The 22,450-nt window shown below is 28.5% G+C and overlaps 1 protein-coding gene and 1 pseudogene across 2 annotated transcripts; one reads left to right on the top strand and one right to left on the bottom strand.

Annotated features, from left to right (window-relative positions):
• Nucleotides 1-3,003: 3,003 nt before the first annotated feature.
• On the top strand, nt 3,004-18,899 carry LOC136230871 (serine carboxypeptidase-like 20). 2 transcript variants are annotated; one of them, XM_066020065.1, is made up of 15 exons: nt 3,004-3,121; nt 3,203-3,333; nt 5,393-5,529; nt 7,294-7,370; nt 7,452-7,574; nt 7,691-7,793; nt 8,883-8,920; nt 9,619-9,723; nt 10,826-10,903; nt 12,934-13,170; nt 14,400-14,465; nt 14,839-14,960; nt 16,008-16,121; nt 16,268-16,313; nt 18,694-18,899. In XM_066020065.1, the coding sequence occupies exons 2-15, from the start codon at nt 3,203-3,205 to the stop codon at nt 18,775-18,777; spliced, it is 1,461 nt and encodes a 486-aa protein (XP_065876137.1). In that variant the 5' UTR covers nt 3,004-3,121; the 3' UTR covers nt 18,778-18,899. The 2 variants fall into 2 exon arrangements, with proteins under 2 accessions (XP_065876137.1, XP_065876136.1); XM_066020064.1 differs by having other exon boundaries at nt 3,023-3,333.
• Nucleotides 18,900-20,601: 1,702 nt separating this feature from the next.
• LOC136229649 (uncharacterized) lies at nt 20,602-21,969 on the bottom strand (annotated as a pseudogene).
• Between the last annotated feature and the right edge of the window lie 481 nt (nt 21,970-22,450).

The following is a 22,450-nucleotide window of genomic DNA, read 5'->3' on the forward strand; positions in this document are numbered from 1 at the left end:
TTTTTAATATAAATACATAGATAATGAAGCCTCGTCTTCATCCAAGATAATGAAGCCTCGTCTTCATCCAAGATAATGAAGCCTCGTCTTCATCCAAATAATGAAGCCTCGTCTTCATCAAAACAATGAAGCCTCGTCTTCATCCAAGCAATGAAGCCTCGTCTTCATCCAAGCAATGAAGCCTCATCTTCATCCAAGTAATGAAGCCTCGTCTTCATCTCCAAATAATGAAGCCTCGTCTTCATCAAAGTAATGAATTCACGTCTTCATCATAGAAATAACGAAGTCTCGCCTTCATAAATGCAAAGTAAAAACACTTTGGAAAATGAGTAAAGGCTAAAAATGCAAGTGCCTAGAGTGCCAAAACCCTCCACAAAATGCACAAAAGTCCCTAAATGGTTGATCATTCTTACTGATCCCTAAGGTTGGGTCATTCTCCTCAATATGGCAGAACTGAAGAAAAAAAAAGTCCCTAAGGCGAATCATAATCCTATGCGGTAGGAACAAATGGTCCCATAAAGGGCGGGTTATTCCATTTCTAAAAGAAATATAACTCTCAAAAATCCCCTAGAGGCTAACAATGGATACAGCTGACCACCTATTCACGAAGAAGAAAAAACCCCTAAAAGTGCATCATATCCATATATGATCCCATCTAGGGCGGGTCCACTTTCCTCCAAGATGGAAAAATAAAACACCATTTAGACAGCCCTAAAAGAGCTTTTTATACCTTTAGGGGGGCTTCTGATAACAGCTCAAATTATTCTTGAATAAGGAATAAGGGAAAATTAATAGAAATAATGGCAAACCATTATTCCTTCTAAAAGAGATATTTATGCATGATTAATGTGGAATTAATGATAATTAATGCAGGGGCGAATATGCAAATAATGAGGAAAAGGAAGGAGTCTCTAGCATTATGCCACGCCACGTGGACCATGGCGAGATACGCCATAACGAGATACGCCCGATGAGAGCGAGTAGCGGAGACCAGCCATAGCTCTCAAGGAGAGCGTACATACGCCTTGACGGATCAAAGAATACGAAAAGACGCCTTTATTACCATCCATGAATGGGAATAAATACAATTAAATGGAAATTAATAGCCATTAAAGGGGAATAAAGACTTGACTGTTCGAATACCTCAATTCTGAGGGTTTCAATGCTAAATACTGGGATTAATGGAGAATTGATAGCAATTAAAGACGAGTAATGACACGACTCTTCACCTGCTTCCCCATTAATGCTGAAGGTTACAAAAACCTATATAAATACCCCAGCTTCCTAGGCTCAAAGGTACACTTACTGATTCTCTACTTTTGTGCTTACAGTTTATTCTCAGAAATATTACTGACTTTGGCATCGGAGTGTCCCCGGCCGATCCCAACGGCGCCTCACAGGGAAGTGCTCCGATCAAGAGTTTTTCCACAAGTTATCAAGTTGATACCGATACCGAACCGAATATTAGATAAATCAAAATATAATCAAACCAAAATAATTGATCCGGTTCGAGTTTAAACAAAATTAAGTTAAAAAAGATAAAAAAAAAAACAACAAATAAAAATCATTACATTTCCTCATTAAATTAAATTTAGTGGATTGCTAAATATCGCCCCCATTTTACTTATCACCATCCCTATTTAGACTTTTTTGCCCTTTACATAATTTTGATCAAAAACTGAAAATTCTCTCTCCAAAATCATAAACCCGAATAACAATAATTGAAATTATGAAAATAATGGATGACAGTCCGAGAACCCCAGAAATGGAATTACGAGTCGAAAATATTAAAATTTACGTTTTTTATCAAAGAAATCATAAAAATAATACATATTTTTTGTGACGATTTGACCAGACCAAATCGAATACCAAAATGCACCTAAAATTAAAACCGATATCGAAATGTAAAAAAAAACTGAACTGAAAAATCGAATTCAATTGATACAGTTTGGTATGCGATTTAAACCGAACTGAACTAGAACCGGATATTTACAATGACAACTTTCTTTCACTTTCAACATCATATGTGTCACCATTAGGGGAATTTATATTAGGCACCCGGCTCTCCAAATCATATAAAGACCTTCCATTTATATTTCGACACCTGTCACTTAAATAAATAATTTTATTTTGAGCATTTTTCTGTAAAAAAAAACTACCCACAAAGCAGAAACCAAGAACACCATCTCCACCGATCTCCATCACCACCATGCTCCATCACCGTCGGCCTCCATTCATTGTCGTTCCGGTATCCACTGTCTCCGGTGATATCCACCAATAACGATTTGTGTTGCTTTTTTTTAGATTTTTTAATATAAATACATAGATATATTTCATGGGTTGATTGAAGTGTAAAAATTACTTTTTTAATCTACAGAGAAGAAGATGGATACTGTTTTTCTTTTTAATCTATTAATTTCAAAGTTGTCTTTTGCCTTCCTTTAGAAATTAAAGATTGTATTTGAAAAAACCCAAAATTGTTATGAATGCGATTTCTGGTTTCCGATTCAACATATAGAAGAAGAAGAAGAAGAACAACAACAGAGGCGGCCGGAGGTGATAAAGAGACGGCCGAATTTCTGGTTTCCGATTCTTTTTCTTTCACTTCAATTTTGGTGAAGAAAAAAGAGGCGGCCGGAGGTGATAAAGAACAGAAGCGGTAGATATTGGAGCGGAACGGATACCGGCGGTGAAGGAGAACTACTGTGTAGATGGTGTTTTTTTTATCTCTTTCTTTTCTAGTACTTTGTCGTTTATTTGATGTCAAAATAAAATAAAATTATTTATTTAAGTGAATTCTTGGTTGTCTAAATTATTTCATGGTATTTGTTTCTAGATATCTCTTTTAAACCACCAAGCAACTTTATCCAATCAAATTCAAATTATGAAATCCCACTATACACCAAAAAACTCAACAAAAATTTATTCAAATGTTGAAAAAAAACAAAATAAGTTGGCCCCACTATTACACATTGAAATTCTCGCCATGATTTTTATTTTCCACTAATTAATTATTGCCTAATTTCAGCATTTGCTTATCTACTCATGCTCTACTTTCAAACTCTCCATAAAAGATTCCCCCAAATTTCATACTCTTTCTTGTGATTTCATACACTTTCATGTGATTTTTCATCTACTTTCTTGTGATTTCATATAGTTTCATGTGATTTCATAAAATCTCTGATAGGTGAAAATGGTGCAGATGGGGTGGTTTTGGGGGGTGTTGATGTTTCTGAGTGTTGTCATTTCCACCATTGAAGGAGATCAACAAGCTCAACTTGTCAATTTTCTTCCTGGTTTCAATGGAAATTTCCCTTCTAAACATTATTCCGGGTAAGTGTTTTTAATTAATTATTGCTCAATTTATTTTCAGTTTCGGTTGTTGCTGTTTACTGATACGGAAATGTTCTGTTTAAAGACTATGTTATTAAAGTTATATTTTAAAAAGAACGTTTTTCGGTATCCATTTTCGTGTTGATCTCTGAATCTGTTTCTGTGTCCGTACTACATATTAGTTAAATGTTAGTTGTTTGATCACAGATATTAATTAGTTTTCATTTAACCAAAATGAGCTAAATAGAGGAACTTAGCTAACAATTAAAATAGGAAAAAAAATAAATATCATTACCATCTTTATTTTTTTTTGGTTCATTAAGCTCTTGATTTTTTATTTGGATACATTAAGCCCCTAATCATTTATTTTTGGTCTCATTAAGCTTTTTATGACCAAATTAGTAAGTTATGAGCATCTAATTCGGTTAACTGACTGTTATTCATTGCACCCGCATTCGAAATTTGCAATTTCACTGTTTGAAAGCAGTTTTGAATGTGTAATGTGGTTGTAGGAAAACTGTTAAAACCTTCGTTCAAACTGTAAAAAATGTTTTTTTTAATAATTTTAAATACAAATGACGTTAATAACGTATTTTTAATAGAATTAGATGTTCATAACTTACTAATTTGGTCATAAAGGGCTTAATGAGACCAAAAATAAAAGATCAAGGGCTTAATGTATTCAAATGAAAGATCAAGAGCTTAATGAACCATGAAAAATCACGGGTGCTTTTTGCCATTAAAATATTTAGAAAGGTAAAATAAAAATATTTACTGTATGAAACGGTTCAATATAGTAAAAGCTATATCTCAAGTTTACCATTTTAAGGGACTTTATTGGTATTTACTTAGGCAACGGTGTAAGTGAGCTAGATTTTTTTTATTTTTTTATTTTAAATAAGGTAAATTTGGTCTTCAAAGTTATTTGACAAATTAATGTAAATTTAACAAAATTTCAAGTATTGAAAGTGATTGTATTTTGTCTAATATTGTCAATTTTAGAATTTAATTGATACTTGAATTTTAATTTGGACTAAATTGAATAAATTGATTCTTTTTTTTTCTTAATTTATTATTGTTATTGTTATTATTTTCCGCGGTGTAAAGATTAAACTAGAATTTTTTTATAAGAAAAAAAGTAAAAAAACATAAATATTATGGTTTAGCCGATTTATAAAGACAGTCACCATAGTTTAAAAGTTTGCAAACAAAGGTTATGTGTTTCATGAAATTTGAAGTTAAAGGATATGTAAGTCAATTTTTCAATCAAACAACACTTTTGGTTTAGTTAATTTGCAAAATCAAACCTTATATTTTGAGTAATCTGCAAAATCAGTCTTTTTAATTATTCAAAATCGCTCACTTTTGAAGTAAATAGACACGAAATAATTATTTTGACAATTGTAAACTGCAAAATGCACAAGTCAAACCATAATTTTTTTTTTTTTTTTTACTTTTCCCATTTTACAATTAAGACAATATTTTGTTTGAAAGCACAATAAAGACAATATCATTCACTATTTTGTAAATTCCCCAATTTTATTAAGGGTAAATTTAAACTAGATTAACAAATTATGTAATAAACTGGTCTATTACTATGTAGAAATCGTACATTTTTACCAAAATCTAACATATTGGGCTTAATAATTTTAAAACGCATCTACACGAATTAAAAATATTTACCTTACTATTAAAATGCAGTCATTTTATTTCTATTTCTGATATTGAATTTAGTTCTTTCTTGTCTATTATTATTATTATCATGTAAGGTCGCTCATTGCTCAGATCTTCTATTCTAATCTGTACTGGAATTTTTCTATTTCTGATATTGAATTTAGTTCTTTTTTGCCTATTATTACTATAGGTCGCTCATTACTCAGATTTCTGATCTGTACTGAAATTTATAAATTAAGTTTTTGTTTTTTTTCTTTATTAATTGATTATATTGATTTCTCTTTCATAGGTAGGTCAGTTCAACTACATATGATTTTTTTTTTAATGTTATACATTATTTATTGATATAAAAAAACACTAATGATGGGTATTGAAAATGTTGTAGGTATATGAATTTAGGAAATAAAAATCTGTTTTATTATTTTGTTGTTTCTGAGAGAAATCCAAGCAAAGATCCTGTTGTCTTGTGGTTGAATGGTGGCCCTGGTTGCTCAAGCTTTGATGGTTTTGTTTATGAACATGGTATGTTTTTCTCTATTTTTATATTTTTAAGAAGTAAGTTACAAAAATATCCCTAACGTTTACGGGTATGAGTAATTTTCCTATAACATTTAAAATGGTATAATTTTACGTCTAAAGTTGGCAGTTAATAGCAATTTTATCCCTAACTTTATGAGTAAGTTTTAGACATTATTATAAAATACATATATTGTTTCTTATTCTGCACCAATTGATTCTAAAAAAAGATTTCATTTTTTTTTATGATTTAATAATAGCATTGAAGATTAATATTTTTAAATTCGTGAAATATTTGAATTTTTTCCAACTCGTATAAAATACAGTATATTTTTTAACTTTTTTTTTTAAAATTTCACCATTTTAGACTTTATGCGTAAAATTACTTCTAATAATATTATTATTATATTTTAAATAATAATATATTCCATAAATTAATGTAATTATAATTTATATTAATATCAAAATTATTTTGCTTCAAATTAAAAATGATAAGGTGTAAAATACCCTTAATGCTAAGAGCCAATAATTTTATCTCTGACATTTAAAATGATGCAATTTTATCCTAAAAGTTAGTAGTTAAGAGCAAATTTATCTCTAATATTGGCAAGTTCGATCAATTCCAGAAAGAATTCATCAAAATGTCTTCTTTATTATTAATCTTATCATCTACACTTTACATGTGCGTCATTTTATCATTAGTAACAGATCACAAACATATGAACAGACATATAATTTATTAAAGGGTAAATAATTATAAAGTCCCTGAGTTTTTACTTAATACACTAGTTAGTCCCTCTGTTTTTACAAATAATTATATAGTCTCTCAGTTTTTAGTTTCATCAACTCCTTAGTCCTTATGTTTGAGTCAATGGTCAAACCATACCAAATAAATTTCAAAATACCAAAATTACCCTTTATTCTATATTTTAATAAAAAATCTATTTTTGATATTTTATGTTTTTATCTCCTTTTTTCCTACATAGTGTCTACAATTTTTTTTCCCTGCATAATCTCTACAATATTGAGAGTAATTAATTTATTAACTTTTATATAATTATAGAAATTTAATTTAGTAGCCAAAATTTTAGTGACTAAAAAAATGAATGAAAAATATTTCAAAAATTATCAAAATAAGAGCAAAACTATATAAAGTGTAAAAAGTAATCTTTATTTATCTCTAATAAATTTTATAAATGAAAAAAAAAAATGATTGTTAAAAAAATTTTATTAATATTTAATGCTAGTTTAAAGACATTATATTAAAAAATAAAAATTTAAGAGAATAAAAATACATTTTTAATGATTAGTATATACAATTACATAAATTTCAGTATATATATATACTTCATAAACTTTATTAAAACTATTTCGATTAAATTTGAAATTAAAAAAAAAAGTTTTTTTATGTAAATAACTAGGGGCAATTTGGACTTTCATCTACAAAAACACATGGAAGAACTAAAGAGTTGATTAAAATAAAACTTAAGGACCTTATAATAATAGAATAGACCTACTAGTATGTTAAGCAAAAACATAAGGACTTTATAATTATTTACCCTTTATTAAATTATACTTTGTTTATTATGAGTTGGATTAAATTTTTATACGAAATTCTGCTAATTAATATTAACTACTTGAGTTATATTTAATTAATAATTACTTCCACTGTCCCAAAACAATATTTTTATTTTTTATTATTTATTATTTATTTTTTATTTTTTTATGCCTTCTAATTTTGTAATTTATTTATTTTCAATGTACATGTAGGTCCATTCAATTTTCAAGCAGGGCCATCAAAAGGAAACTTGCCTATATTAAAACTCAATCCATATAGCTGGTCCAAGGTTAGAATTTTTAAATTTTATTATAAAATTTCCAATAAATATCATAAAAATTTAAATAATTGGTCAATTAATATAATTCAGGTTTCAAATATTATTTATTTGGATTCCCCAGTTGGGGTTGGCTTATCATACTCCAAAAATCAAAGTGATTATGAAACTGGAGACCTTAAAACTGCTTCTGACTCTCATTTTTTCCTTCTTAAGGTAATTTAATTTTCATCATATTAATTTTTATAATTAATTTTATATATGGATTTATAAAAAATTAATATATATACACATTAGTTTAATAATTAATAAGTATTTATTTTTTAATTTAGTGGTTTGAGCTATACCCAGAGTTCCTAAAGAATCCATTCTATGTTGCTGGAGAGTCATATGGTGGTATTTATGTACCCACTCTTGCTTCTCAAATAGCCAAAGGTAATAATATTTTTTTTTCTATGATGGTAATATAATTAAGGGTTAATTAGATACAGTAGCGTTCACCTCCACCCTGAATGACCAAATGAATTTGGTCATTCACCGTTAGATCTATGCTCATTAAATCTACATCTTAGGATGGTTTGGATATCCACCATAGGATTATAATGAGTATAGACCCAACGGTGAATGACCAAATTCATTTGGTCATTCAGGATCCAGATGAACGCTATTGTAATTAGATATAGATGTACTATGGTTTTGCGGATTTGCAGATGGGTATTTGTGGTATTTTTTGTTCAAACGCAACCATGTGGTTTGCAAAATTTTGCAATTGGGTTTACTTTGTTAGAATTTGACTGATAACAACCTTGAAATAAAAAAAAATTTAAGAGTTAAATGATGTTTTAAGCAACTTTAATTTTTCAAATTTTTATGTTTGAGATCATTTATGTGTTTTTTTTTATGAGAGAGAAAGTTAATGTTTAGAGACAGAAAACTCCAAAAATGATGATTTTGAAAAATTAAAAATATGGTTCCATAGTAAATATGATATTAAACAACTTTAATTCTTCAAAATTTTCATTTTGAGGTCGTTATCAGCCAAATTTGGCAAAGTAAAAAAGAATGTAAAATTTTGCAAAAACATGATTGTGTTTGTAAAGGAAAAGAACACAGGTACCAATCTGCAAATCCGTGTAACTACATGGCATCTACTTTTGAATGTCCAATCCAAAGCTATTCAGAGTCCATGTGAAAACTACTGTGAATCTCTTTTGAACTCAACAGAATATTTTTTTTTTGGCTAACACGTGAAACTTTTTAGGGTACTCTGAAAATAATACACCCGACCAATAAATTAATATTATATATATGTTTTTTTCTTTACATCATTCATCTTATCTCTCACGTAGTGGTATGCAAAACGATTTTCATTGGTCGGATGTATTACTCTTGAAGTACTATAAAAAAAATTCCCAACACGTGGAGAAGACGCCATAAAAGTCCAAACAAGATAGAATTCATATAAAACTACATGTATACACGTCTTTAATTTGTTACTGATATCGTTAATTTATCTGTCAATAGGAATCAAAACTGGTGCAGAGCCAAAAATCAACTTAAAGGTAAGTTGAATTTGACAGTCATATTATTTGTTATATAAGATATTTTTGGGATAAGGTGTAAAAATACTTCTAACATTTACATACATGAGCAGTTTTACTCTTAACATCTAAAAATGTGCAATTTTATTCCTAATATTGACAGCCAAGAACAATTTTACCTTTAACGTTGGCAAGTTGGGTCAATTTTAAACTTTGTTATAAAATGCAGATATTTTGTCTCTTGTTTTGCACCAATTGCACGTAAATTGATTCTAAAAAAAGATTTCATATTTTTTTTATGATTTAATAATAAAACTGAAGATTAATATTTTTAAATTTGATGAAATATTTGAATTTTTTTTGTCCAACTCGTACAACATACAATATATATTTTTAATTTTTTTATAAAATAATTTCACGTTTAATCATATGTTTATGGTCTGTTACTAATGAGTGATAAAATGACGCACGTATAAAGTATAGATGACATTGACCGAGCAAATAATTTGATGAATAATTTCTAAAATTGACTCAACTTGTCAATGTTAGAGGTAAAATTGTTATTGACTGTTAATGTTATGAGTAAAATTGAACCATTTTAGACCTCATGTGTTTTTAGTCAGAGGTATTTTTGTACATTATCTCATTTTTTTAGAAAACTAAAAAAATAATAAAATTAATTATATTAAAATAATCGAATGATTTTGGAAATAATGTAGGGTTACATGGTGGGAAATGGGGTCACAGATCCAAAATTTGATGGTGGAAATGCTCTTGTCCCTTTTGCACATGGGATGGGTCTAATCTCTGAAGATATTTATCAGGTAATTTTACATACTCATCAAAATGCATGTGATCAAGACTGTAACTTATAAAACACTTTTAAAGTATCTCGATTGCTGCATCGAATTACTTAAAATATCTAGATAGACTTTTCAATTTATTTAAAATATAATTAATTAATTTAAACTGCAACAAAGTAAGTTACATGTGAAAAATGTGTTGCACGTAATGTTCAAAATCTAGGCGTTTGAAATCGAGAATATTTCCCGGTTTTCTCCGATTAGTCCCTCTAGGAGTTATTTTGGTTCCTAGATGATTTTTAGCCGCCTCGAAGGACATGGACCGCCTAGATGAACAAAAACATTTTTTATTGCAAATTTATTTTTTTACTTTATTATAATTCACTTTTGAGTTGTTTGAATGATATTGTTGTTGAAATGTTGATGTTCACATATTTTTAAAGATATATATTATAAATATACATGTTTTTGTATATTAAATAATTTTATATTATTATTTTTAGACAGTATAATACATATTTTTAAACATATATGTTATAAATGTCCAGGATCCTATCCGCCTAACTAAAACCTAGAGTTTTTTACAACCTTGCTTACACGTACTTGGGAATTTTATTCATAATCGATAGAATAAATTAAAAAATATTAAAAACAAAGTTTTTACTTGTTGAGCTGTAAAACTTCCAAGAGGCAAATGATGTATATTAGAGGTGGCAAAAGTACACACGATTCGATTACACAATACCAAATCGACACTAACCCAAACAGGTTAACACGATTGTGACACGAAAGTTTTTTGGATTGGGTTTGGATTTACTCTTTTTAACACGAACCTGAAATAACACGACACAAACATGACTCGAACACGATAATTGTCAGGTCTAATGTATATAATCAATTTCACATTATGATTTTTTAAAAATATAATATCTCGAGTTTGAATTCGAGCATATACAGTAGGTTTTAATTGGGAGAAGAGCTATTTAAAAAGTGTTCAGAGTAAACTTCCAACCGATTAATCAGATTTAACAATCAGAAAAAATTGTTAAGAAATTATATGTTTAGAATTTATTTTAAATTCATGGAAACATATTTATATGAATTTCAATAATAATTATTGCAGGAAACTGAGGCTGCTTGTAAAGGAGATTACTATGAACCTACCAATGCTTGCATTCAAACTCTTCAAAAAGTTGAGAAGGTATTGCATTTTTTTATTACATCTATTTAGGGTAAATTAAACATATGGTCACTGAATTTTACCGTAATTAATATTATAACCAGTAAACTTTAAAATGTCACATAAAATTCACTCGATTTTGCACTTTCTAACATTGTAGTTACTAAACTTCAATTAATATCTTAAAATAACCGTTGATGATTTCAAAATAAAAAAATTCCGTGAAGTAATAGGGATTCAACAGAATTTCAGTGACTCCTTCCCTCCGTCCGTGCTTCATATGGAAATTACAGAGCGTTTGGTATTCTATGGGGATAGAGATAAGGATAAAAATAAAAATAAAAGATTGAGATAATGATAAAAATAAGATACGGAGACTTATTATCTCATGTTTAGTATGTAGGATATGGATAGAGATAAAATGATTTATTTTACTATATTATCCCTATCCAAATTTAAATAGATCCATATATTGTTTCTGTTTGGCTACTTGCCGTTTGCTGGTTGCTGTTCCTATTTCCTGTTTGCCTTTGAAAAATGCTGTTTTTCCAAAAAGCAGATATTCTGCTTTTGTAGATAAACAAACATCCTCATAGTATCAATTTAGAATGAAATTAATGAAATTAATGAAATTAATTAAATTTAATATATTATCTTAATTTTTTTTTGAAGCAATCATCTTAAATATATATTTTTTATATTTTGAAAATTTAATACAGTATTTCAAGTATTTCTCAAGTTAGGATGATAGATTAAATTTAATTAATTTCATTCCAAATTGATACTAAAATAATATATTGACAAACTGAAGTTTTCAAAAGTTTGAAGATTAAAATTAACTTGAGAAATACTTTGAACATTCTACTAAATTTTCAAAACACAACAAATAGAAAATGATGAAATTTAAGGGACAAATGATGAAATACTTCGAATCGATTTTTTTTTTTTTAATCTCACCTCATGTTGTAAATTAATCAATTTTTTTTTTAATGTGGTTAGTCTTAAATTTTGAGTAACTGCACCAACGGTCAGGAGTATGTATCGGTTCGGTTTAAACTGTATATCCAACCGAACCGATTGAATTTGGTTTTTTGGTTCAGTGTTTTTGACATTTCGGTTCATTATCAGTTTTAATTTTAAGTGTATTTCGATATTCGGTTCGGCAAAAAATATAAAAAGCAACTGAATTACACATATTTTACATTCTTAAACATATATACATACATATATTTGATTTTACAAGTTTAAACTTTTCTATTATTGTTGAGATAATAACCTAATATAGTCTATATAGATATATTTTGAAAGTATTTGAATTTTTTTTTGTTATTGAGGTAAATTTAATGAGAAAATAAACTTGTTTTTATTTGTTATTTTTTTTTATTTTTAACTTAATTCGGTTTAAACCGAACCAAATATTTCGGTTTTACTTATTATTCGGTTCGGTATTGGTGTCAATTATTTTGATCATTTCGGTATTCGTTTTTTTTGTTCGATTCAGTTTTGCACCGATGCACACCCCTACCTATAACAACTGAACTTTACTCATTTTCACAGTATGACAACTAAATTTCGACGGAAACTTCCACAAAAATTCTAAATTTTTCTTTATTTCCCCTATATGGAGAGTCAACATAATGTCATATAATTTTCGTGACTCCTTGCCTCCGTCCCCGTTTATTGTGATGTATCATCTGTAGCCCCTATTTTTTATTCTCACGTCATGCTATAAGTTCATAACTTTTCTCTAATCTAGTTAGGCTTAAATTTTGTAACATCTAATCTAATTTTGATCTATCTATCTGGTATTCAATAGTCTAGATTAATTCAGATTCGAACTCTCCCACCAAATATTTTAATTAAATCTGCATTCCATTTTTAAGATTCAAACTGTAGTCGAATAGTTAAGCTGATTCAATACTTTAACTATCTGAATCACGTGCTTGGTAGTTAAAATTTGATCTATTTATGAACTAATTTAGTAGTTTTATTTAATATTAATTTACTTGATAATAAGTGATTAAAATGTGCTAATCATGTGATTATATTAGGCATTGGATGGGCTAAACATTTATAACATACTTGAGCCATGTTATCATGATCCAGAATCAGAATCAAAAAAGAAGAATTCAAGTTTGCCAAGAAGTTTCCAAGAATTAGGGAAAAGTAAAAAGATTCCTGTAAGAAAGAGAATCTTTGGTAGAGCTTGGCCCTTATGGACACCTGTCAAAGATGGGATTGTCCCTTCTTGGCCTCAACTAGCTGAGCAAGGCAGTGTTGGATGCATTGTAAGTTTTATTCTTTACTCAGTTGCGTTCACATGAACCCTAATGACCATGTAAATTTGATCATTCATTGTTAGATCTAAGTCATTCACCGTTAGATCTAGGCGGCGTCTAAATCTAACGGCGAATGACCAAATTTACGTGGTCATCAGGGTCCATGTGAACGCAACTGTCTTTACTCTAATAATAATAAAAATATTACAATGGACCCGGATCAATACCCGTTCCGACCATTTAGGGATGAGCAACAAGTCCAAAAACCGATGACTGAACCAATAATCAAATTGAAATTCTTGTTTGATTTGATTATTTTAATAATCTGGTTTGATTCGATTGTCAATTTTTTCTTGTTGGGTATTCAGTTATTCCGAAAAATATTAGTTTAATCGAAAACCGAACCAAATTTATATTTAAATAAAAATTACAATTTTACTTATATTATATATTCTTCATACTTCAGTCTGTAAAAAAAAATTCCCAAAATTTTAGTTTTAAACTTTATTAAATTAATTTGTAATATGTGAGGTATTTAGTTAATTGATTTTGAAATTCCAATTTTCAAATCAATGAAGCTCAAATTTCATAATTTAAAATATTTTAAACTTTTAAATTAAAAATATAAAAATTTCGGTTATTTGGTTGGTAACCGAATCAAACCAGAAATCTTTTTGGTCGATCAAATTCAGTTATTTTAATTATTTGATATGGTTCGGTTTTTAAAATTGCACAAACATCGGTTTGATTAACCGACAGTTCGGTTCAATTAATAATCAAACCACTCCTACGGCCATTCAGATAACGTCATGTCAATTCTTGTTTCAAAATATAATAATAATAATAATAATATTTATTATTATTATTATTATTATCGAAAAGTATAAAAATAAACCTTGTGGTTTATTTGATCTGCAAATACAACCATCGTGGTTTAAAAGATTGCAAATGAGGATATGTACTTTTTGTTATTCCAAAAGGGAGTGGTTTGGAGTAATTAAAAAAACCGATTTTGTAATTTATCTAAAATACATGATCTAACTTTGTAAATTAACTAAACCACAAATATTGTTTTGCCTAAAAATTGACTCACATATCTTTTAACTGCAAAATTCGTAAAATACAAACCCCCGATTTATAAATTTTAAAACCACGAAGACTGTTTTTACAAATCCACCAAACCACAATCTTAATTTTAATTTTTACTTTTCTCATGTTAATTATATGCATTTGTGCAGAACGATGAAATTGCAACTACATGGCTAAATGATGTATCTGTTAGAGCAGCAATTCATGCTCATCCGGTATTTATTTATTTATTTTGTTTATTTAATTTAGGGATAAGGTCAAAAATATCGTTAACGTTCACGTTCATATCTAGAAGTAATTTTTGTCTTTAATATTTAAAACAGTGCAATTTCACCCCTAATGTTTGAAGTGAAGAGCAATTTTATCCTTACAATCGAGTCAATTTGAAAAATAATTCACCAAATTGGATCAAATGTATGCCAATTTTTTAGTTGAGAGAACTGTTGGTTTGTTCACTAGGTAGAGATGGTTACGTAATAAAATGAGACAAATTTAAGAGACGGAGGAAATATTAAACCTATTGAAAACAAATCATATCAAACGTGTTATTTCTATAAATCGTGTTATTTTTCGTGTTATTTTTTGTAGGAGTCGATATCGGGTCGGTGGGAGTTATGCACACATAGATTGCTATTTCGTCATGATGCCGGAAGTATGATTCCTTATCACAAAACCCTCACTACTCAGGGCTACCGAGCACTTATTTTCAGGTAATTATTTTTTATTTTTCATTTTATTTCAAAATATAAAATGTAATTAAATTAAACATAATACTCATTTTAATCCGTAAAATAAAACTTAAAAGTCAGTAGGACTAATTAAAATCATTAATTAGGTTCCCTAATTAAGTAAAAATTATCAATTGGTCTTCATTTTATTCTAAAATAAAAACTGTGAGTATTTAATATGGACTATAATGATCTTAGTATTGGCTCAAAATGGATTTGAAAAAAATAGTCTAAAACTGTTTAACCAAATTATTTTCGATAAGGACTCAATTGATAATTTTTGCTTAGAATGATGACTCAATTGATGATCTTTGTTTAGTTCAGAGACCTGATTGATGATTTTGATAGTTTAAAATCCTAATTGACTTTAAAGCTTTAGTTTGGATGCGTTATGCCTTAAATTAAATATCAAATCGTTAATTTATTAGTGGGTAAATTGCAAAAAAAACCCTATAGTTACACTTTTTTTATTAATTGTAGTCTGTGATTTTTTTTTTCCAAGCAAGAATTGAGATTTTTGTTTTGTTAAACGACGATGATGTTTTAGTTTGATACTATAAAAATGACATTTAGCGATTTCAAAATAAAATATTTCAACAATTAAAGTTGTTTAATACCAAATTTACTATGAAACCAAATTTTTTATTTTCCAAAATCATCATTTTCAGGGCGTTCTCTCTCTAAACATTCACTTTCTCTCCTTAAAACAGGACCTAAATGATCTCAAAATTAAAAAGTTGAAGAATTAAAATTGTTAGAATATCATCAACTCTTGGCATTTTTCAAATCTATAGTTGCCAAATGTTATTTTAACAGCGTCAACCTAAAAAAAATCCTTATTTATAGCAAAAACGAAAAATTACAGTCATCTTCTCGTCGCGAAAAAAAAAACCTCAGTCCCAATTTCGACACAAAAAAAAACCACATATATGCAATTTACAAAAAGTGTAATAGGTTTTTTTTTTTTTTTAAATTCATCCTTTATTAATTAAGCAAAAAAATATTCTAATTAAATTAATTAATTTGCAGTGGAGATCATGATATGTGTGTACCATACACTGGAAGCCAAGCATGGATTAGATCACTTGGATATAAAATCATTGATGAATGGAGATCTTGGATATTTGATTATCAAATTGCTGGGTAATTATTTTTTTAATTAGCATTTTAATTATTAATTGTTTTAAAAAAAATGAATTTTAATTTTCTTTTTTAGAATTTAAATATATTTAAATGTTTTGCCAAATAAATAATATATAGTGAATTTTTTCATATTAATTTGGTTGCAGCTATTTACAAGAATATGAGAAGAACCTTACATTTCTCACCATTAAGGTAAGTATTATTCTAAGTTCGGGCCGGATTTCACGGGCTTATATCTATAAAATACTTAATCCAAGTCTAAGTTAGCCCGTTATAAATTTCATCGGGTTCAGGTCGGGTTTAGGTTTGAAATCAAATATCGAGTCTATGTGAAAATTGATGAGTCATTGACCGGGTGAAAATTACTGTATTTCGGTGATTTTTATCTGGTCAGTGAATATTGTCAGTCACCATCAAATATATCTTTATTAAAATCTTATGGTAGAGATTAAAATCTTATAATGACCGGTCAAATTGACAGTCACTATATATATAATTAATATTGATAGGTCCGACTGGATAAGATCAGCCCACTCCATCTTTATAAATCTCAAGCTTGACACAAAAATAGATAGTCTTGTTGAAGTTTATGTCATTTTTCTTTGTCCAAACCTAATCCGTTCAACGCATGTCTAGATACCCGACCTTGAATAAATCTATCCAAGTGATACCATGTTAGACTTTATTTGGAAAATTTCTATAATGGTTCGGGACCGGTACTAATCCTGTCCATTCAAACGATATCACGTTAGCGCAATTACTAATATGACATTATCTAAGTGGAGTGACCAGTAGTGATGTCAGTCCACACAGTTGAACTTCTCATTTACTTGCTTGGCACACCTATTATATAAAGGAAACGATATCTCATGTACAAGTTACAATTCTTATGAATTAAGGGTTAATTTGGTCTCTGAAGTTAACAGATAGTTCAGTTTAGTCTAAATCAAAGTTTAGGTATCAACACAGTGTCAAAATTGGCAATATTTGACAAATTAGACCAAATACAATCAATTTCAGTGCCTAAAAATTTGTCAAATTTAAGCGACTTTGTCAAATATTACCAATTTCAAAACTCAGTTGATACCTAAACTTCGATTTAGGCTAAATTGAAATTTTCTGCCAACTTTAGAGGACAATTTGACTCTTAATTATAATTCATATATATATATAATCGAGAGAAAAGTACAAAAATAAACATTGTGGTTTGGCCTATTTGCAAAAACAGTTATTGTGAAATTTACAGTTAGATGATATGTGAGTCAATTTTTCAATCAAACAATACTTGTAGTTAATTAATTTATAAAATCAGCCCTTATATTTTGAGTAATTTGCATCATCACGTTTTTTAATTGTTCAAATCACTCCCTTTCAGGGTAAAGTCATGGCAACAATTTTTGACGAAACAACTTAGTTTGTAAACTGCACAAAGCATAAAACCTCTGTTTGCAAAACTTTTAAATCACGAGGATCGTTATTAAAAATCAGACAAAGCACAAGATTTATTTCTGTACTTTTCCTATAAAATAACTGGAATATATGGTCTACCATGATAAGGATATAAGCTATTATATAATTTAGGGTAAATAGTTTATTAGTTCTCTCTTGTTTATCTAACACACTGTTTGACCCTTTTATTTTGAAAAACATATTATAAGGTCCATATCACTGTTAATATTTTGGTTCTTCTGTCTATTTTTTTAGATTTTTAACTGTTATATTCGACATAAATAGGCAGATAGAAAATAAAAGAGTAAACAGTTATTTTGTATCGTACTACAGCTGTCCATAAAGTTAAGATATGTTTGGTTAAAAATCTAAAAAAAATAAACAAAATGTTTAAAAAATTAACAGTGATAAAAGATATAGACCTTATAATGTAATTTTTTTAATTAAAGGGACTAAACAATGTTACGTATATGTAGACGAATAAATTATTTACCCTATAATTTATAAATTAATTATTGAGTGATTTTAAATTGGGATGATCAAATTTAACCCTAATGTTTTAAGGCAAGTTCAGATTTAGTCTTAACGTATATTTAATCCTAACGTTTCTAAGCAAGATCAATTTTAGCCACACGTTATCTAAAATTAGAAAAAACTGTTTGATTGGTATTTAACTGTCACTTCAGACCATGAAAATATCAATTATGTCTAAGATATTTAGTGTATTACTAACAAAATTACAAAAATTCTATTAAAATGCTAAAAACTAAATCTGTCTCATATAAGTTAATACAATTTTATTTTTTTTTGTCAAACTATTTAAAATATTTACTATGATATTAATATAGTTACAAAAAATGTACGAAACAGTTTCAATTTATTGACAAACTTGTTTGGAAAGTCCTATGTGACAGTTAAATAACAGTAAAACCAGTGTTTTCAAATTTTCGACAGCGCAAGACTAAAATTGATCTTGCTTGGAAACGTTATAATTAAATTTGTACTATGTTCACACGTTAGGATTAAATCTATACTTCGCTTAAAACGTTGAAGTTAAATTCGGTCCTTATCGGTTTTGATTTGATATTTATATATATAATGTATTATTTTTTTTATATTGCAGGGTGCAGGGCATACTGTACCGGAATATAAACCAGAAGAGTCTTTGAATTTCTATACTCGTTGGTTAGATGGATTACCAATTTAAGATATTTATTTATTTTCAATAATTTAAACCCTAATTTTTATCCCATATATATTTAAATTCCATTGAAAAAAATCAGTTTATTTATATAAATATATGAATAAAAGTTTTTCAGGAAGAGCTAATTTATTCTTTATGTAGAAAATCGGGTTAAATACACCATTGGTCACTTAACGTAGTAAGATGAACCTGTGACAGTTCAAACTAAATTTATAAGATTCCATTTTATCATAAAAACTATTGCAATTATCTATGAGTTAGAAACGCAAACTCAAATTAGAAAGTCCAAATTTTTAATATTTTCATTGATGTTTACCTTTACTCATAAAACCTTTGCAATTATCTATATATATCGAAAACACAAATTCTAATTTAAAAGTTTAAATATTGGGTAAATTATATTCATGGTCATTGAACTTTACCCATTTTAATATTATGGCCGCTGAATTTCAATTCTTAATGGTATACTGAACTTTACACTTTTAACACAAGTGGCCACTCAACTTTAACTAACTCCTCCAAATGACTGTTAAGGATCTCAAAATGAAAATATTCAAAAATTAAAGTTGTTCAAAACGACATTTACCATGAAACCACGTTTTTTATTTTCCAAACTCACATTTTTTGGAGTTTTTCCTCTCTAAAAATTCACTCTATCTCCTAACCAAGAAACACCTAAATGACCTTAAAATGAATTTTTTCACGAATTAAATTCATTAGAATATCATTAACTCTTCGAATTTTTTAATTTTAGACTGCCAACGGTCGTTTTGAGACGTTGAGTGGCCACCGGTGTTAAACAGTGTAAAGTTCAGTAGTCATACCGTTAAGAATTGAAGTTCAGTGAGTACAATGTTAAAATGGGTAAAATTCAATGGCCATAGGTGTAATTTACCCTTTAAATATTTAATTTTTCTCATTAATGTTTATTGTTATATTATATATAAACAATGCATACTCAAATCTTAAGCCATTTAAATTTACCAATATTTATTTAGTAATAACCTTTCTAATTGTCATACAAATAGTTTGGGTCTCAAATGTATTCCTATATAAATAGTTTACTCCGTAATTATAGAGATGTTTTTTACAATTAATATCTCAGTATACATTAATTAAATTACAATTTTAAATGAGACTTTGTTAAATGGGAGTCTCTAGGCCGACGCCTAGACTACCTCTCCTAGAGCCGCCTATGACCATATCATTCATCATGATTAAATACACATAACTTAAAGGGTAAATAATTTATTAGTTCATACATTTTTACTGAACGCACTATTTGTCCTTGTATTTTAATTAAGATGTGGTAAAGTATACATGATCCGATTACACGATACGAAATCGACACGTGATTTTAGGCCATCTCAAACTCATTACGCTATTTCTATCTCCATTTTCTATTATCTATACATCAAATCCTATTTTTTCTCCAACCCATTACACCATTTATTACATCAAAAAAAATATTCTCTACTTTATTCCATCCTATCTAACACTTTTATTAATGTTTTATTATTTTTTACATATATTATTATTATTATTATTATTATTATTATTATTATTATTATTATTATTATTATCATTATCAATAATCTATTATAAAAAATAAATTCGAAAGCTAATTAAAAATAATAAAAAATGCCATAACAAGGTTATTAATTGTAAACAACTAACAATTATTTAAACTTATTTAAATAATTAAATATAGCTAAATTTTTAGATTAGCAAAAATTAATATTGAAAAAGCCTAAAATAGAACCAAGATAATGAATTAAAACCATAACGGATTACATAATATAAGAAAATCAGCATACAAATAAAGTGCTACTTAGTGTATGCCATATACTGAAAATAATACAACACGAGTACATTAAATGCATAAAAGTAATTGTTGAACCAACTCGATCGTTCTAATTCATCGAATCAAAATATACCTTCCAAAGATGCTCTATTAATTCATTACGAAGATCAAAATGTGCATTTTCATCTCTAATTTGTCGATGTCGTTGTAGGAAATCATGGAATTGAGTATCATGATTTATTGGACTTTCTAGATTTGAGGGTGCTGTAAGTGGATCTTGAATGGGTAACGATAGATCAGGTTCATTCTCAATTATCATATTGTGTAGGATAATGCACGTTCGTATAATATCATGAAGTATGTTTTTCCTCCAAAATCGTGTTGGGTTAGTAATAATGGCAAACCTCGCCTTTAAAACTCCAAAGGCACGCTCCACATCTTTTCTACACGATTCTTGTACCTTTGTAAAATGTCTCAGCTTTGGATCTTGTGGGTTACGAATCGTTTGAACTAGGGTAGACCATTTAGGATAAATAACATCAGCTAAATAATAACCTGTATTGTATTCTTTTTCATTAATAGTATAGTGCAGTGGAGGTGCAATACCATTTGCAAGATCAAAGAATAGATTAGATAATCTAACACATTAATGTCGTTATTGGTTCCAAGCATACCAAAATATGCATGCCATATTAGATCATAATATGTCACTGCTTCTAGAATAATTGTCGGTAAACCAGAACATCCACTATATTGTCCTTGCCAAGCTGTCGGACAATTCTTCCATTCTCAATGCATGTAATCCAAACTACCCAAAATACCAGGGAAACCACGAGATTCCCCGATATGAAGCAATCTAGCAATATCATTTGCATTTGGCCTTCTAAGATATTGCTTGGAGAAAATTTCCACAATGGCCCGACAAAAAAAATTCATGCTCTCTATTGATGTTGACTCGGCAATTTTACAGTATTCATCAACAACATCACCCGGAACTCCATATGCCAAAATTCGTAAGGTAGCTGTTACTTTTTGTATAGATGATAATCCCAGTCTACCAATAACATCACGACGTTGTTGAAAGTAAACATCATGAGCTTTGACTGCATCTATGATACAGATACAAAGATCACGGGGCATTTTGAACCTTCTTTGAAAAGTCTTAACATCGAATCATGGATTACTACTAAAGTAATCCTCGTTTATATTTTTATCTGCTTCTTTATGGTTACGATAGATAACTCGATGACCTTTGACTGAGCCAACATGAGATGAACCGCTACTCTGACTACCATGTTCTTTATTTTTTTATATCGAGATAATAACTTCATTGTGATTTTATGATCAATGTCATCGTCTGAAGATGAATCACTGGTAAGAGATAAACTCATTTCGAAATGGATCAAGTTTGAGTACGAATAAAATGTAATAAAGAAGTGTGAATAAAATGAGTTGAAGTGGTGTCTAGTATTTATATACAATTAAAATAAGGTAAGTTCAAGAATATTATCTTTTGCTTTATGGAAAAAAGAAATTGGGGGCATAATCATTACATTTTGGAAAGAAATATCCAAGAATGTCATCATTTGTTTTATTGAAAAATAGAATGATGCACAATAAGTATATATTGAAAAAAAAAACATGTCCATGAAAAATATTGAAAAGGATGTCATCATTTGCTTTATTGGGCAGAGTTAGAATCTAGGGAATATGAATATTTTTTTTCTATGAAGCTTTGGGCACAGTTACTATATGTCAGAAAGATTTGGACACAGTTAGTACATCGGGAAGAGTTAGTATATTGGGAAAAGAAATTTTTTTTTCTTATATAAATACCTTACTCGTTAGATTTAAATTGCATTCACTTCATTC

This window comes from Euphorbia lathyris, chromosome 5 (genome assembly GCF_963576675.1).
Source record: "Euphorbia lathyris chromosome 5, ddEupLath1.1, whole genome shotgun sequence".
Taxonomy (NCBI): domain Eukaryota; kingdom Viridiplantae; phylum Streptophyta; class Magnoliopsida; order Malpighiales; family Euphorbiaceae; genus Euphorbia; species Euphorbia lathyris.